The sequence below is a fragment of the Pinus tabuliformis genome, chromosome 3_1, assembly GCF_031772625.1.
Source record: "Pinus tabuliformis cultivar Carrire ecotype Pingquan chromosome 3_1, CPIR1, whole genome shotgun sequence".
Classification (NCBI taxonomy): domain Eukaryota; kingdom Viridiplantae; phylum Streptophyta; class Pinopsida; order Pinales; family Pinaceae; genus Pinus; species Pinus tabuliformis.
In genome coordinates this window covers 28,452,395-28,471,595 of record NC_142301.1, presented here as the reverse complement: position 1 = coordinate 28,471,595, position 19,201 = coordinate 28,452,395, and the positions used below count along the sequence as shown (strand labels likewise).

At 38.7% G+C, this 19,201-nt stretch overlaps 1 protein-coding gene and 1 pseudogene across 2 annotated transcripts in view; both read right to left on the bottom strand.

Annotated features, from left to right (window-relative positions):
• Positions 1 to 12,993, bottom strand: part of LOC149185600 (polygalacturonase At1g48100-like) — a 25,814-nt gene extending 12,821 nt beyond the window's left edge. The window contains exon 1 of the mRNA XM_089409096.1: positions 12,845 to 12,993. Coding sequence (XP_089265222.1) covers positions 12,845 to 12,993 — 149 coding nt within the window. The remainder of the gene's footprint in view (positions 1 to 12,844) is intronic.
• Positions 12,254 to 19,201, bottom strand: LOC149185599 (pentatricopeptide repeat-containing protein At2g03880, mitochondrial pseudogene; annotated as a pseudogene). Its single transcript, XR_016255634.1, has 3 exons — positions 16,137 to 19,201; positions 15,582 to 15,644; positions 12,254 to 15,134 (listed from the first exon to the last, which is right to left on the bottom strand). The product of XR_016255634.1 is annotated as a pentatricopeptide repeat-containing protein At2g03880, mitochondrial pseudogene (transcript).

Sequence of the window (19,201 nt, the reverse complement as noted above, 5' to 3'; positions counted from 1 at the left end):
CCAAGGGTTGATGACCAACATGGAAACCACCAGTGCACGACGCACGTCATGCCAATCGAGGATCCCTCGGCCTCTCCTTTGCTCGATTGTGCCAAAAAAACCTGAAGGCATGAAGGCCTATAAGCCTGGGGCCCTTCTCAGCCCACTTCATATCAGTTCCAGTTGAAATCTGTAACCACCTCACTTACGACATCTCGAAGGTCCAATATCCTAGTGGGGTCTACCCCTAGCCATGTCACCTTAGTATTGGAGTCCATTGACCTTGCTCTCTGCTTGATCCATTCGAGCATCGAAGGGCCCGATGGCTTGAAGGTCGATGGAGTTCACCTGGTAATGTCATGTCGGGTTGGGTCCCCACTAAACTACCACTCCATCTTTCCACCGATACAAGAGTTTGATGACCCGATGGTAGAGAGTTCCAATAACCAAGGTTTTTCCCTGGTCCCACTCTCTTCCTTTTGTTCCTTTGATTATTAGCCCACCAATGCCAACCTTCTCCACATGGGTTTCCTGCTTTCTCATTCCAAGAGTTTGGTGGTCCAATAGTCCAGTGGCAAGGTTCTACTTGCCATGTTCCGCCATCAGATCGGTTATTCTGTAATGTCCCCAATTTTTGCATTATCTTGTGATGAGATTAGGAGGAGCCTCCAGAGCTTATGTCAGCCAAGTAACAGGAGCTGGATTACATTATTGGTGGGCCAGAAGGGTTTTTAGGAGTTCTACAGGGTCTCACTGAGATTGCTTGCAATATTTCACCATCACGATCAATGTCGCACAGTTCGGTCTTCGTTTTGTTGCATTCCGACAATTCTCGTAAAACGGGGTTATTAACTGACATGTTTTAATTAATTACGCTTAAGGTGTTGTTTCGAGTTGACTACTTGGAGAATCACCTTAGTGTAATAGTTTGTTTGAATCGAGGCGAGAAGATTTATAGGGAAGGATGATAAAAAGGGGGTTTTGGTGGTCGATGTGACCATGGAGGCAAATTAAGTATTTTCCAGCTTAAAAGTGGTTTTAATTAGTTAATAAAAGTCACTTTATTAAATAAAGAAAGGAAAAATGTTTTTAATATTTAATTGGAGCGAAAAGGTGAGTGAGTTATAAAAAGGGAAATGAGAGGGTCTCTCATCATTATATCACTTGCGTTTTGAGAAAAGGATCTCTTGGAGAGTTTTTGGAGAAACGCTTAGGGTTTGAGAAACCCTAGCCGCCATTGCTAGCTTTAGTGTTGAAACTAGAAATCCTAGTTGGTTCAGAGAGTGGAGTCATATAGATTTCACCAATGTGCTTATATGGAGAAAATGATTTTTAGAAGATCTTGAGGTAAAGAGGTCTTATCAGTTGATTTTATGTTTTGATATTGTGTCAAATTTTCCACTTTAGCTTTGAATTCCTAGAACTTCTCGAATACTTCATCTTTCATCTTCAAAATATATATCCACATCTTACAGGGGAAGTCATCAATAAATGTCATATAGTACAACAAACCACCAAGCAATTTTACGGGCATCGGACCACATACATCGGAATGAACCAAGTCCAAAGCTTCCTTAGATATGTTGTCACTGTTTGGAAATGGTTTCTTGATGTTTTTTCCAAGAGCACAACCTTTTAATACACCATCATTCTTTACTTGTAGTTCAAGAACACCTAACACTATTTCACTTAATTCAAGCAATGCCCTAAAATAAAGATGTCCACGCCTACAGTGCCATAGCTCACTTGGATTTATTTCATCATGTACTAATGCTTGACCTGGTTCGATTACAAGTCTATACAGTCTAGTGTCACGAATCCCAATAACCCTAGCATTATCTATACTAGAGCCTTTCGACCAAACAAATACTTTGTCATCCACAAAAGCAACCCTATTTCCTTTATCTTCTAAGCAAGAAACAGAGATGAGATTCTTTTTCAAACCTGTTTCATAAAGGACGTTGTTGAGATGAATGTTGTTACCGGATTCCAACTCTATGGATGCCTTCCCAATTCCTTTGACTGCATAGTTGTTGTTGTCCCCAATTCAACCCTTTGAGACAACTTCTTTTCCATCATGCTTGAAAGATTCCTACACTCTCTGGTCATGTGTCTTGATGCTCCACAATCTACTAGCCACAAGTCATCATCATCTACAAAGGAACCTGTCAAAGCAGAAAAGTAGAAGAAATCTTTGTCACCCTTGAATCTCTTTGGTTTTTCATCTTCTTCAACTTCTGTTGCAGAAGCATGTTGCTTCCCTCTTCTTTTCTTGTTAGTCATATTAGGACAATCTCTCTTGAATAGGTCTTTCTTCTTCTTAGAGGAAGAAGACTATTTTCCTAACTTCTTATGTTAAGGTCCAAACTTCTTCTTTCCCTTGTTCTTGAAGTGAGTTGCAAGGGCTTGAACATCTTCAACTTGATGATCTCTAGACATCAATCTTACTTCTTCTTGAGCACATGATGTCCATAATTGTTCAAATGAAGGATCGTCTTTCCAACTGCTTATGCCTGCTGCAAATGCATCCCATAATATAGGGAGACCATTGAGTGTGGTAGTCACAAGTTCTTGATCAAAGATGGTTTCTCCAATAGCTGAAATTTGATCTCTGATTTGTGAAATCCTTATGAAGTATGAAGCCACAATGTCATCATTAGTCATCCTTGTATTTCAGAGCTCATTCTTCAAACTCATGGACTGACCAACATTCTTGATAGTGTAGAGATTTATTAGGGCATCATACATCTTCTTGGAGGTATCATGCTTTGCAATGTAGGGAATGAGATGATCTCTAATGGAGTCCACTATTAGACTCATGGCAATAATATCATCCTCCTTGAACTTCTCTTTTCCAGCTACATCGTTTGGTTCAGTAGTCTTTCCTGTCACAATATACAACATTGTATTTTTGGCAAGAATAAGGTTTATCCTGACTTTCCAAGCTCAGAAGTTTGATGCTCCCTCTAGCTTGTTTTCAGATTTCATGGAGGAAACCATAGGAGCCAATATATAAGGACTTTACTAAGATGCTCTCTATAGGGTTTCGACAAAAGTGATCTTAGTATACCTTCCTCTTATCACCAAAGCTCTGATACCATGTTGATTTTCTAGTGCGATTAGAGTTAGCACAATACTTCTAAAATTCTGATAATTACTTTTGATGTAGATCTTCTTTATCTTATTTCAATATATCATTCAACAAATATACTTCAGAAATTCAACAGTATAACAGTACAGGTCACAATGCACAAAAGAGAGACAAGACTTACCCTAGGAAAACCCACTACGGGAAAAAACCCAACAACCTTTTCAGTAGAGAAATTATTCTTGTTCAATAAGAGACACACCTAGACCTATGGTCAAACCTGGTCTCCTCCTCCAAGTCAAATCATCCAAACTGATGTTGCACTTCGTTTTGCCTACCTAAGCCAAAAATTTCGGCCTCCCAACAACTATCCAGTAGCCCAAAATTTCGGCCCCCAAAAACTACCCAGTAACCCAGAAAAATTCGGCCCCCCCACAATAGAATGCCCAGAAAACAATGTGAATCACAGATAGAGATTTCTATCCAAACATGCGAGTTGATGAGAGAGGAGAGAGAAATTTTGCCTCTTTCTTTGTCCTCCTTCATCCTTCTTGACCTCCTTCGCTTGCCCAGAAGTTGTCTTAAGAGAGGAATTTGAATCTGCCAAATAAGGAGCTCAAGTTGCTTTTATATAGTAGACTATCTAGGTTGAATAGACGTGTCTCTTGGCCAAGGCCGACTTGACTTGGAGGGAAGTCGACTTGTCACTTTTTGGAGCCAAAAATTACATTTCAAAAATTCAAATTTAAATCTTTAAAAAGTTGCAATGGGGCTATGACTCAAGATAAATTTTCTTTGACTCAAGCATTTATAGATATGCTTTACAATGATAAAAAATAACTACATCAAGTGACCAAAAGTACATTATGAAGACCGACCATAGTTACAAATTCAACAAAAACTACCAAACTTTCTCTCATTAATAGGTTTCTTACATGCGTAATTACGCTTTAGTGGACAAAGCTGTTATTATATATGTAATTATGCATTTCCACCCTCGCTGACCAACTTGCTTGACCTAATAAACCCTCTCATTTTTCAATGAGGGGAATAAATTTAGTTTACTTACCGAAGCTAGATCCCTTACTTGAAATTTTCATGTGTTTAATAATCAAATTGTCTTGGTCAGCCATGGCTCCCACGCTAGCACTGTATAGACTTATTTACAAATGTGGGGTGAATTAAAAGGGTTGTTACACTTTTGCTTGGAGATAATTTCCTGGGATTGATAGAAGTGTTTCTCCTAGAAAATTTTGTAAGTTTACCACATATTTTCTATATTTTGCATGTTGTATGTGTAGTAGGGTTTTTAACTGTGCCATGATATAAATTGCTAAATCTATCTTGAAATCTTACTCCTTTATGATATGTGAAATTGTTTTCCTAGATTTCTTTAAGAAAACTTCAAGTGTGTATCTCTTAAATTTAAAATCTCCGCTCACAACAAAATCACTAGGGTTTAAAGTGGATGCCCTAGTCATCCACTCTTACTTCGACAAGGTCCTTCTTGTTAATTTTTCCCCAAAAGACTCCATTTTCCCATTTAGAACAAGGCACTAATCATAGTAGTGTTGATTGAACCTCCCTCTTTTCTAATTACTAGATGTTTGGGGTTAGGGCTAGGATTTTATGTGAAATTTTGCTAAATAGTGATTTATGTTTGATGTTTTATTGCTCTTAAAGTAGGAAATACATTAATAAATTATATAAAAGAAAAATCTAGCATTATTGCATTTTAAACCCTACTTTTGATGGTTGACATCATCATTCTTTCATTAACTATGCATAGTTTCAGCCATAAAACTCCATTATAAACCCTCAATCCTTGGTATCTATTTGAAGGTCTTGTCCCTTTGTTGATTAATCACAAAAATACCTTTCACTTTGGTTGTTATATGGCATTGTTTGCCTCATCATTGAAAATCTGCATAACCATAACATATAATTGCCCTCTAATTGGCCTAGGAAAAGAGTACCCGAACTTTAACAAGGATTACACAAGCCATTTAGCCCTCTCTTATTAGGCCAACCCTATTATGTATACATTTAATGCCATATATGCCCCTTTGCATTACCCACCCCCCCAAACCCCTTGGGGTCATATCGTACACATTTTACCCCATATATAACCCCCCTTGTGGTCATAGCACTTGTTATCACACAAATTCACACTTCTTGAGAAAAGTCCAAACACTCAAGTGCGAGTTAAGTGATATTAAGAGGGAGGCCATTGTCACCTCACCACCCCTCTACTTAAGGCCGACTCTCCTCCAACTCAAGGGAGGCTTCCCCGGATGTAAGATTGCTAGGGTTTAAGGCAATACATTACAAGGTAATATGAAGAGGAAATCCAACAAAATGGTTTGGAGTATGTTCAAAAAAATAAAGTTATGGGAGGACTAGAAACTAATTCCTTTTCATTAGGCATATGGGATCAAAAAAGGCCTCCTTTGAAAATATATATGCGGATCTAGGGTGATGACTATAGTTGTTCACTACAAACCTCGAAGATCCACCTAGTACTTTTGCAAGCTTCAAGATAAATTCAAGGGAAGATTCCCCACTAGATATCTTCCTAGGTTTTAAAAGAAAACATCTATCCAATAACAATCTAAAGAGAATGTACCCTCACCATTAGATAAGTACATTTGCACTTAATTACCCTTCATAAACAAATCCAACAAGAATTAAAGAGAACACTTATTCGAGAAATAATGTGCATCCCTAAAACTTAGCCATAAAAAATCCATAGAAATTGCAAAGTCATTCACAAGAGCATCTCTTCAATGAGGCACGTCTAATAATCCATCCATGGTTCCAATAAAAAGATAAAATATCTACACAAAAATTCAGAAATTTCATAATTTGTTAAGGGATTTCTTCCCCAATCCAACCATGAGAAAGTAATGAATAAGTGCATCTTTGTTTATAGGGAGATGCTCAACTTCTTTTACAATAAAATTTTAGTATTTGAAGTGAAAGCCCCTCTTTGCTTAAGGAGAGGTAAAACAGCCTCTCCTTTGAAGTACAAAAAATATGGGTTGTGCATGTCACATGTTCAATAATCAAGTGAAGTAACCCTCCAAATGGTGAAGTGTCCCTTGAATAAGGGGTACAAATGAGCTCCAAGATGCATTGTGCAACCTCTAAAGGCTCTCCAAGAGTGCATTTGCTCTAGAAAGCATGCATATTCAACTCCCAAGTGTCCTCCAAGGTGGGCAAGTGGGTTTCTAAAGCGAATTTTCAGCATCCGAAGTCCCTAAATGGTGGGTCTCTTCTAGTAATCATGCAAAAAATACTATGAAGTCTTCCTTCAACAGTGAATGTAGGGGCTACAAGTGAACGTGAAAATGATAAGGTTCTCCAAACATATCATGCAAGGTTTGCAAGATTCATACAATGTTGACATATTAGCCCCAATGTAGCAAGAAACCCTAGTGACAGGATTACCCTTTTCCTTCAACGCAAACACAAATCAAATGAACCAATTTTAGTTCAGACAGGGGTCGGTGTTGAAATATGTAACTAGGTTCAGCCTTCATAATGACGTGTATTTGTGATTTTATGCAATTGATGTCAAGAAGAAAATAAAATTATTTTTGTAATGCTTGAGTCATGGGTTTCATGATCAAGGAATCTTATTTTATATTTAAGGGTCCCATTGTGAGCCTTTAGGTTTGCTCATCATGTCATAAAGTCTAATGAGTCAATGACAAATATTGAAGACCCATTTGGGCATATTGTATATTGTAAAAAGAGAAATTTTTATAGTCATTAACCTTCAAAGACCATGTCATAAGCCCTCCTTGAAGTCGGCCTACAAAAAGAGAATAAAATGATTCCAGAAGGGCATGTTGGCCTAGGCACAAGGTAAAGTCGCCTTATTTTGGATGCACAAACCACTATAAATAGGGCAGCTCGGCCTCACTTGAAGATAGAATTCGGTCAAGGCAATTTGATCCAAGAAAAGGTGTGAAGATCATAAGAAAGAAGCCTCATCACCAAGCGACAGAAAGAGGATGACAACCGAACCATTTTCTGATCTGTTTTGGGTTGATTCACTCCACAAGTGCGAAGAATTTATGTTGTCCAAACTGCAGAAGGAGTCGAGGTATAACAGTCACACTTGAAGGCCAAAACAAGGAGAAGATTAAGGTGTATCTCAAGTCGAGTTGCCAAAGAAGAAACCTCCACCTAGAACGAAGAGAATCAAGGTTCTAAAGTTGGTCAATCACACGTGCTAGGGTTTCTGAAATAGGGCCGAGAATTGCAAGTCTAATCTAAAGGACCGAAATCTAAAGGATAACCTAGCTAGTAGGTGAAGGAAGAAGAAGTTGAATCTAGAAGGCTTGTGACTTGGTCTTGGAGAGGTTATTGTGTCAAGGGTCTTAATCATCGTCTTGGTTTTTGTCAATTGAAGTCTCTCTAAGAAGCAGTATTCGTTTGGGTTTTCCTCTCAAGATTGGAGAGGTTTTGGCCTTGGATGATCGCCTACATTTTGTGTCTCTTGTCTCTTTATTGTTTATGCTTTGGTCGTTGTTTGATGAAGAAGAACACTATAATAATCTAAGCAAAAAGAAAAACCTAATCTAAAGAAGTTAAAAGCATTCACAAACAGTTATCATTGATGGAAAAATCACCTAATCATGATGCCCTAGATTTCTCAACATGTTATCAGAGCTAAGGTGACAAAATCAAGGAAAGGGCATCTCATCAAGGGACACTCAAGCATTCAAGGACCAAATCTCGAGAAGAGCATCAAAGCAAATCTAGAAGATCATCTTGAGGTCAAGATCTACAAAGAAGTGTCGAAATCCTAGATCAAAGAAGAAGTCTACATCAGAAGAAGTCTTGGGATCCTCAAGTCATCAACAAAAAACCACAAAGACCCTACTCAAGTCGAAAAGATCTACAAATCAAAGTAAATCAAAACTAGTCATCCAAGAGAAGCAAGATCAAGGACGTTTTCATCATCATCAAAAGTTCTAAGGCAATCTCCCTCTCGTTGAAGTAAGGATTTCATCTCAAAAGAAATTCCTTATCCTTAAAGAAGATCATCCAAGAAGCAACAAGACATCATTAAGAAGTAATCATCAATCATCATCAACAAGGACATCATCATCAAAAGATCTATGGTGATCTCTCTCTCAATGGAGCCAAGGATCACTCTTGAAGAGAACTATCTTCATCAAGGAGAAGTTTTCTATTATCTATATCATCATCAAATTCAAGAAGGCGGCAAGTGGAAGAAGCATCATCCCATGTAAGTATATTTATGTCTACATCTGAATTTGTCAAAATGTCTTTTTGCAAGGAAAGCAACAAATTGGTTGGGGCTTCAAACTTTCTTGCATGGAAGAAAAGGACAGATCTGAATCTCATTGAGAATGAGATCATGGAACATGTTAAGGGCTCAATCACCAAACCTCCAAAAGAAGATGTTCAAGCACTTACAAGGTTTATGAAAGGGGAAGTAAGGGCTCAAAGGATTCTCATAGAATCCATCAAGGATCCCCTCATCCCATATGTATCTAAATTCAAAACTTCAAAAGAAATATATGACAAACTGGTAGAGTTGTTTTCCATAAGCACTGCAGGAGAAGTTATCTCTCTAAGGCAAGAACTCTACACGCTAAGGATATCAAAAGGAGGAGGAATAGCCTCATACTTTATGAGGATATCTGAAATCAGGGATCGACTTCAACATCTGGGAGAAATAATGTCTAACAAAGAGATAACTAAAATGGTACTAAATGCACTACCAAGGAATGGGGTAACTTTACTTCAAGCATTTATGGGAAGAAAGAAGCTATTCCATTTAAGGATCTATGGTCACTATGCAAGATTGAAGAAACCAGGTAGAAGGCAAAATCTGATGTAGGATCAAATGAGAAAAATCAAGCACATGCTACAATGACAAAAAGAAAGGGAAAGTTTGGAAAGTTTGGTCCTCGGAGAAAGAAGAAGAATATGGCCAAGGTTCAATGCTATGGATGTCTAGGATATGGGCATTATAAGAGAGATTGTCCTAAGCTCAAGAAGGACAATAGCAAAAGGGGAAAAGAAGAAGCCCATAACACTGAAGAAGTGGAGGAAGTTGAAAAGAAGAAATCCAAGAAAGAGGAAGTAAAAGATCTCTACTATGATTGGGATAGTCTTCCTAACCTAATTATTTTCAAGTTTTTCTGTTGTAAGGTATGGCCATCATGAGTCTCTAAGGAGCATGATAGGATGCATCATGGCATCATAGAAGCATTGTAAGCAAGAGCTCGTGATCATAGAGAAGCATGAAAGATAGTTGAAATAGAAGACTATGGCAATCTCCTATGGAACGATATAGCCCTTGGTAACCCCATTAGAAGCATTAGTAGTACTTATGGGAAAAAGAAAAAGTCATCTAGTACAAAGCTCATCATACATCAGTCAAAAGGAAACCTCTGTTGGATGAGGATACTCAAGATCCTCTATTGGAATCTTCATCAGAAGATTCACCGATTAAAAGGAAGCGAGTGTTTCATCAAGAATTCCAACTTGTGGGAATTCATGGGATGATGGTAAGATGTCAAAAGAAGTGAAGCAGATCAAGGAATTGAAGATCTTTCAATCAAGGAAGCTACTGAAGGAAATCTAGATAACCTAAAAGAAAATGAGGTATGTATGTTCATATTTGATAAAATAGAGTCATGTCATATGGTTGCAGGTAACATGGGTAACTGCTCTATCTCGAGAGAATGATCAAAAGAAAGGATCTCCTCCTTTGAAAGGATGCAGGAAGGCATGGGTCACACATTGACTAGATGATATCAACATAATATGTCCTCATATGAAATATGAGGTGGTTAACAAAAATTGGAGGAACTCTGATTGGAAGTTCCTGGGAAGGAAATGCGTGAAGAAAGAAAGGAAGAGATCATGAAATATGCAACTATGAAGAAGCCAATCAACATCCAAGGACTGAAAGATTTAACTATGATATCTCCATGAAAGATATGAAGTCTAAAAAAGAAAGAGACCCTTGACAGTATATATATTTTGGATATGTGTCAATATGAATGTAGGATGTTGATGCAAACAGGAAGATGTCATGATGAAAGACTATCACAAAGGTGATTTTTAATAATTCATTTCTTATTTTGAATAATATATGGATGGACTTATGCTAGGCCGCCAAGGGAAGACCTGTGAATGTCTTCCACCACTGATGACCACATAGCAGGATTAAAGATCCTTAAAGAAACATAGCATGAAGGAAGATCATATATGGATTAATGAATCACTTTCCAATAAAAAGAATAATGACATGACTGACACATGGATGAAAGTGATGGATAGTATGTGCAATACAAGAAAGTCCCAAAAGATGTAGACTCTATGACAAAGAAGAAATTCATGACATCAAAGGAAGTAGTTGTACAGGCAGCTAGTTATCCCATGATCTCTACCTAAAGAGTTGTTGAAAGCAAGTCCCTAGTCAAGAGGGAGCTTGGACAAGTCCCTAGTTACGAGGGAGCTTGGGTACATTCCTTTTTATAGGAATGGGTACATTCCTTCAGTGGAATGGGTATGTCCTCCCTAAGTTGAGGGAGAGATAGACACGTCATTATTGTCTTCACTTGGGAAGACAGAATGGAGGATTGGGTAAACATCTGGCATTCGATATTCTTTGAGGATGAGTTAGGGCATCCAAGATAAGGGTAGTTATAGAGGATTGATATTCTTTGAGAACTGAAAATCCAAGATAAGAATAGTCAATGGAACACACTCTGAGAACCCGGGTGGGGTATGTTCCAAGAGAGAAAATGATGAGAGTGTTTATACATCATTGGTCTTGCCAGCATTGAGCTCTAATCTTGTGGAGAGATAGAGTTGTTAGTCAAGGCCTTGCTATGTGACAATGTTGGATGATATGATGCTATACAGATGGGTTACCAATCCGACTCAATGTTGGATGATATGATGTTATACATATGGGTTACCAATCCGACTTATGAGAATTCTTCAGATTGAAAAAGTCCAAGTACCTTGTGTAGTTTATGAATACCTCCCTAGTTAAGAGGGAGCGTTGAAATATGTAACTAGGTTTGGTCTTCATAATGACATGTGTATTTGTGGTTTTATGCAATTGATGTCAAGAAGAAAATAAAATTAATTTTGTAATGCTTGAATCATGGGTTTCATGATCAAGGAATTTTATTTTATAGTTACGGCTCTCATTGTCAGCGTTTAGGTTTGGTCATCATGTCATAAAGTCTAATGAGTCAATGACAAAGATTGAAGACCCATTTGGGCATATTGTATATTGTAAAAAGGGAAATTGTTTAAGTCATTAACCCTCCAAGACCATGTCACAAGTGTTAAAATTGGCAACTAGGGCCAAACTCCACATGGGTCATCTTATTTATGACAGCTGATATTTTTCTTGGATTCCTCTCTCCGAGAGGTGTAGGATTGATCTAAAAATCATCCGATTCCAACATTTACAAATGAATTTATGAATTTATTTACCATTTTCTGATCTGTTTTGGGCTAATTCCCACACGTGCGAAGAATTTACACTGTCCAAACTGTAGGAGGAGCTGAGGTATTACAGTCACACTTGAAGGTCAAAACAAGGAGAAGATTAAGGTGTATCTCAAGCCAAGTTGCCAAAGAAGAAACCTCCCCCTAGAGCGAAGAGAATCAAGGTTCTAAAGTTGGTCAATCACACGTGCTAGGGTTTCTGAAGTAGGGCCGAGAACTGCAGATCTGATCTAAGGGACCGAAATCTGAAGGATAGTCGAGCTAGTAGGTGAAGGAAGAAGGTTGACCATCATTGACTCAAGGAAGAAGAAGTTGAATCTAGAAAGCTTGTGACTTGGTCTTGGAGGGGTTGTTGTATCGAGGGTCTTGGTCATGGTCTTGGTTTTCGTCAATTGGAGTCTCAATAAGAAGAAGAATTCATTTGGGTTTTCCTCTCAAGATTGGAGAGGTTTTAGCCTTTGGCTGATTGCTTATATTTTGTGTCTCTTGTCTCTTTACTGTTTATGCTTTGGTATTTGTTTGATGAAGAAGAACACTATAGTCATATAAGCAAAGAGAAGAACCTAATTTAAAGAAGTTAAAAGCATTCACAAACAGTTATCATTTAGAGAAATTACCTAATCCTAATGCCCTAGATTTCTCAAAAGCATTTGAAGTCAGCTCAAATATGTAACTCAGGTCCGCCCCATAAACTGTAATCCAATGTTGCACACATACATATATATGTCACATATTATCCAAAGTTAGGTACCTCAATGGCTGAGATCTTTGTCCCACATATGCCTTTTAGACCTAGAACAGAGGTGTGCCAAGCTGCCTCAGTTCACATTTTGCTTCCATACATCACTTACATTAAAAGGTGCTGGAGGAAACACTCAGATCTACTGCTGCCACCAATTCTGTTCCATACTCTGCTTTATTTTCTTGTCTCTCCTTTTTCACTGCTGCTCTGAATTATTCTAATCATGCCTTAAAATACAAATGCAACCCCTCCAGAAAGTGTTAAGGAAGAGTGTGGAGAACTGCAGAAACCATTCACTGAACCTTCCAAAGATTCCCTCAAAGAGGAATCCTACAGCCATACTTGGCCATTTACTGACACTAGTTCTGCTAGCCATATGGAGAGAGGCATGGAAATCTCTCTGAACTCGTGGAGACATGTACCCATTTGATTCTGTGGGATCAGATTTTGTGCCATAGGTGAAAGATGGCACAAGCTAGCCATTCACTTTTGCCTGCTCAACATAACTTGCAAACCTTTCCCTAGCTTTGGGAATATCCAAGCCCAAATCTTCAAGGCTATCAGCAACCCTTGTGAAACCTTCCATCATCTGATTTATTGCAATAAAACCTTCACTTGAACATTCCTGCAGTAAATTAAACAGCCTATCATTTTTCTTCTCCATTGCCATAACCAAAGCATTTTTCACAACCTCGTGGTGGAAGAATGGCATGCTTCTTCAATATCTGTCCGTCTCATATTCCTCCAATAGTTTGTTGATTTTTTCCTTTGCATCCTCAACTGTCCAATCAGTGCCACCATGATGGGAACGAACTTGAGGAAAACCAACTTGAAATCTACTGTTCAACTGCTAAAACTATCCTTCATACTGCTGCCCACTTCATTCCCGTACTCATTGCAATGTATATATCATTCAGATCTGTATTTAAATTTTCCCTCCTCTAACTTTATTTGGTGCCATAGATGATGGTTTTGCAGTGGGTGTACAAGCTGCAATATTCATTTGAGCATATCACTGCGGTATGATGCCTTGAAACCTGTGCACAAAAGTGTCCTTTCCCAAGAGACCTTTTCATATTTCCAACATTTGGAACGCTAGAATCACTATGCTACCAGGCTGAATGAGGAAAAATCACATGTGCTATCCTTATGCAAAATAGTTGATAACAGGTCGTCAGTAATCTAGCACAGAAACACCAAGGGTATCTTGGGTGTAGCAACAATAAACTAGCCAAATTTCACCTCAGCTAGCCTTCTCTCACTTTGGGCTAGTGCATGCTAAAAATTAGAACTAAGATTTTTATGGTTTTAAGTAAAAATTTCACTGTGCCTTGGCAAAAAGGGTGAATGGAGAAAGAGGAGAAGAAAATCTGCAAAATAGATTAGTTAATCCCAAACCTGTTGATTAAGAAGATTTCCACAAAGAAACAATAACAAGAAAGAAAGCTATCTAATTGATTAAACATTAGAGATAGAAGAGTAAATCCATTGGTTAAAAGAGAACCTTGCACGACCAACCCTGAAAGTACAATTCACAAGCTGACAAGTCCTCAGACTGACTTCTTAAGTTCACCAAAATCAACCTCCTATGTTGCTGCAATATCTGCAAGATGGCAAGAGAAAGAGGGAGAGATAGATGAAATGTGAAAAGACTCCTAGACCACCAGTCAGAAAAATTCTCACTCACCTCCCCATCTCTTACGGAATGCAAATGGGATGGTACATTCAATGTCTCTCAAAATAGTAAAGTATAGATGAAGATAAGAATAGCAAACATAACTCCAAAGGCATCTTTTCTACTAGGGCGTACTTCTTCAAGCTTAGAAAATGAATGTACCTCTCCAAATGATGTGCCCTCTTGCATACTAGGAATAAGGAGAGAATGTGGTGTAAATCATTCATCAATGTGACCTCCATGCAAGTGGCCAAAATCAGAAAATATTTCCTTCAAGTGCCAAAAGGTGATAATTTGTAACTCCTCATGCTGCCATGAATAGGTAAGTAACTCCCTCAAGTGGAGTGCCCTCACCTTCTAGGAATGAACACGCACAGCTGCGAACTGCCACTGCATCAGTGCCTCCTCTGTAGTTGAGTGGTGCATCCAATTTGCTGCTAAGGTAACTCCCATTGGTGTGTTCTTCTCCTCCCGCTGTTGTAAGGAGTGTTTAAAAATGGCCGCAAGGGATGTGCCCTCAAGAATGCTAATATATTTACCAAAAAAATTGTGCTCTCATCCTGATAGTAGATTGGCATTCAAAAGGTGAAAAGACAGCAAAAAAATCTCCTCAAACAGGTTCTCATCCACAGTTTGATCTCTTGAAAACAGTCCTCATCCACATGCTATATATTACTGCAGCCTGCTTAAATCAGACTGAAATGGATTCAAAAGCAGGCACCTTCTACTAGTACTAGCCAACAATAACACCATTAAGACAGGCTAATACTCCTCAAGCTAGCGAACCTTCTGCATGCAAACTTCAATCACAAAAGGACCAGCACATTCCATTCAAAAGGAGCACTGTAACCAGCAGTTAATATTATCATACAAAGGTTGGAGAAGTTCCTCATAACAACTCAAATCTTCTGTTCATCCTCTCCCAATTTGCTACAAGCTGAAAATCATTTGGAAAAAAAAAAGTCTCTACTGCTCGCCTCATTATCTCTGTAATCAGCAAGAAGCTTTTTATTGGCTCTCTCCTTCATGTTCCCCAGCAGTTGCAACAGAACAGAATGTCCAATGCTTTTATAATGTCCTCTGAAATCACAGCAAGTGCTGGATTTAATACCAGATTTGCATGGGCAGACCTGGTGTTAACAAGTACGAGATCAAATGAACAGTTGAGTAAACGAGTGAAGGGAACATTTTCAACTGTAAGCACAGATATAACATTCTGAGATTCAAGAATAGAAATTTTGACCTCATACATGGAAAAATCCTCATCTCTAAGCTTGAGTAGACAGATAACTTTGACATAGCATAAGCATGAAGTAGATAACAGAATCGGTAAACAAAATATGTAGCCTGTAGCTTAGACGGACTGGACAATAGAGCACTTGCCCACTGGAACACAGTTCATTTATTACCTATCATTACTATCTCCCTAATAACACTCATCTTAGTTTTTGTTTCTTTTGGTACCCATTGGAGTAACAAATAAAGTGAACAGTTGAATAAATAAGTGCATTCCAGTGAACATTTTGGAACACAAACACAGATATAACGTTCTGAGTTTTAAGAATAGAAATTCTGACCTGATATATGGAAAAATCTAGACCTCCAAGCTTGCAGACAATGCAACTGATATTTCCTTGTTGCTATTTCGCCACAGCAGAAACAAACATTCCCATAGAATTAGATGTATGATCATCCCTATTACCTTCACTCATACAGAACTCTAAATACAAGCAATGACTAACAGTAGAATCAAAGGTTTCAAGGTTTCCTACTTCCGATAAGAATGAATATGATGGATTTCCCATATAAGTTTGGCACAATTGTGGACCAGTCTATGTTTGGACTTATTAATTATAATTTATGACATGCTCACCAATGCAATTGTATACCCCATCTAATCCAAGACATTTCACACAAAATTCACCATTTCCATATTTGGTTTTTGCATTTTCCTGAACAAATCCTAGGATAATAATAAATATGTTCAGACATGGAAATGCATTGATCTACCTATGCTTAGCACAACGATATGATTCTGCATAATGTACACCTAAACATGAAAGGACCAAAAATCATGGAAATGTTCATTTCTCATCAAAGTTATCTAGTTATGGAAGATCTTATGCTCTTACCTGGGTTACTTCCACAAAGGTTGAAACTTGAACATGTTTGAACAGATTTGGTGTTACTGGACTCACATTGAGTGACCATCTTTCGCACTTTCAACCCAAAGAACATTCAACTGGCACACAATCTGCACCCCTTGCTCCACATCATAATTTTGGGCTACCAGATAGAAATAGCATTCAATTTTAATTTTTTATCCAAGCAAGCATGATAATCCATTAAATCACCAATAATCCCCACAAGAACACAGCCCATTATTCCAATGATGGAAGCGATTTGCATCCCTAACTACAATTTCTCGCCCTACAATTCTGGATATGAACTTGATAGCAGTGTGGCAATCACCACACACACGTAGATTTTTGATAATCCGGAGGGGTGTCCCAAGAGGTGTATTGATAATCCCAAAAACAATAGCTAGCTTCTCACTGTGCTGGTAAAGAGAATGCTCTTTCTGCACCTGCTCCACATCTTGCAGAACAAAATTTATGTCTGGCACATAGCCAGCCCTCTTCATCTGCAAAATCAAGCCTTCCAATCTCTCATAGATCTCCTTTGTTTGCAGGTGCGATCTATCTCCTGCAACGAATGTATGAATTTTGTTCTTCACCTCAACCCAGCTACATCCTGGCTCCTTTTTAGGGCCCCTATCCTTCATCAATTTTCTAACCTTAGCTACATCATCCCACCTGCCAGCAGCAACATAGATGTTTGATAGTAATACATATGTTGAAGCCCTGTGAGGTTCAAGATCAAGAATGTGCTCTGCTGTATCTCGTCCTAGCTCCAAATTACCATGTTTTCTGCAGGAACTAAGCATAGTTCGCCATACAAGAGGACCAGGTTCAAATGGTATTTTGTTAATAAAGTTATGAGCCTCATCCAGGTATCCAGCTCGACCAAGAAGGTCAACAACACAGGCATAGTGCTCCTCTCTTGCTCTTATGCCATATTTTTATCCATAGAATCGAAGTAATGCAGCCCTTTGTCCACTAACCCTATCTGGCTGCAAGCATGTAGAACACCAACAAAAGTTACATCATTTGGCTTCATGCCCGCCTGCTGCATTTCCTCAAAGAGTTGCAAGGCGTCACTGCCATGACCATGCTGGGCGTATCCCACAACCATTGCAGTCCATGAGAACATATCTAGCTTGGGCATCTCGTCAAAAACTTTGCATGCACCTTCTATACTCCCACATTTTGTATACACATCGATTAGTGTATTTCCCAGAACAACATCTGCCTCTATAAATCCATTTTTTTCGATATGAGCCTGCACCTGCCTGGCCTGTTCCAAAGTTGTTAAGTTTGCGCATGCACTGAGAACGCTGGCAAAGGTAAACTGGTCCGGCTTTAGCCCTGTCAGTAGCATTTGGCAAAAGAGTGTCACGGCATTCTCAGACACAGCGCTTTGAGAATATCCTGCAATTATTGCATTCCATGAAATAGTATTTCGTTCAATCATGTTGTCAAATATTCTGCTTGCATCTTCAATGCTTTTGCATTTGGCGTAGGCATCTATAAATGCATTCCCTACGAAGACATCTGATTCAAATCCTGTTTTGACAATATAAGCATGAACCTGCTTACCCTGTCCCAAAGCTGACGCCCCCGCACATGCGCTCAAAACACTGCCAAAAGTGAACTGGTTTGGTTTTGTACCCGTGTGTTGCATTTTACAAAACAGTTCCAGTGCCTCCTCACCCTGGCCACCATGATCAGTACCTGCAATCATTGCATTCCATGATACTACATCCCTTTCAGACATATTGTCAAACATATTACGTGCACTATCTAAATTTCCACATTTGGCATAGAAGTTTACAAGGTTGTTCCTAACAAGAATTTCTGCCTCAAATCCAGTTTTTAGGACCAGGGCATGAACCTGTTTTCCCTCTTCATGAGCTACTAAGTTGGCGCAAGCACTGAAGACACATACAAAGGTGATGTAAGTTGCTCTTGTGCCATCCCTTAAAAGCTCAGAAAATAACTTGAGAGCTTCTTCCCCATTACCCATTTGAGCATATCGTGCAATCATCGCATTCCATGAAACCACAATTGGTTTAGGCATTTTATCAAACACTTGACGAGCAATCTCTATGGTACCACATTTAGCGTACATGTCAACAAGGCCACTCCCTACAAAAGCATCCCACATGAATCCAGTATTAATGATGTGCGCGTGGACTTGTTTACCCCGTTCCAAAGCTTCTGGGTATGCACAAGCCTTGATAACACTTCCAAACGTAAAATTAGAAGGCTTCCATCCTGCCCGTTGCATATCAGAAAAAAGAAGAAGGGCCTCTTCTCCATCTCCATTATGAACACAGCCTGCGATTATTGCATTCCATGATACATCGTTTCGTTCAGGCATTTTGTCAAACACTTGCCTTGCATTCTTCAAACTCCGACATTTGACATACATAGTGATAAGATTATTGAGTAGAAAAATATCAAATTCAAGTAGCGTTTTGATAATGTGGGAATGAACCATCTTGCCCGACGACAGAGCATTCATGTCGGCACAGCACTGCAGAAGCCATGCGTAAGTTTGATTTGCAGAATGAAATATATCGAGAGCTTCCTTCAGTCGGCCATATTGACGCAGTGTTTTCCCCGAATGGTTATCTGATTTTCCCAACAGCAGACTAGCCGTGACAGTGCTATGAGTTCTCAGCAGACTAGCCGTGACAGTGCCATGAGTTCTCAGATGCAGGCGATTCCATTGTTGGATATGTGTTGCTACCCTTAAAACTACATGCAACTGTTTCTTCATGCCTACCCTGCCCTTGCATTTGAATTATTATTATTATGATATTATAAAAGTGATTACAGAGAATCACTTCAAAATATGAGCTGAAATGCTGCAGGTCTCTAATCATATTGAATTGGGAGTTTCCTCCCTGCAATACTCCGCCGTCAGTAACATGATAAATGTTCTTTGTTTTGATTTTTTTTCACTGCAATTTAGTACGTTCTGCTGTAAGTAACATTATAAGTGTTCTATGTTTTGATTTTTCCCTGAAATTTAGTGAGAATTTTTGTGAGTAGTTATTTATGGTTGGAAT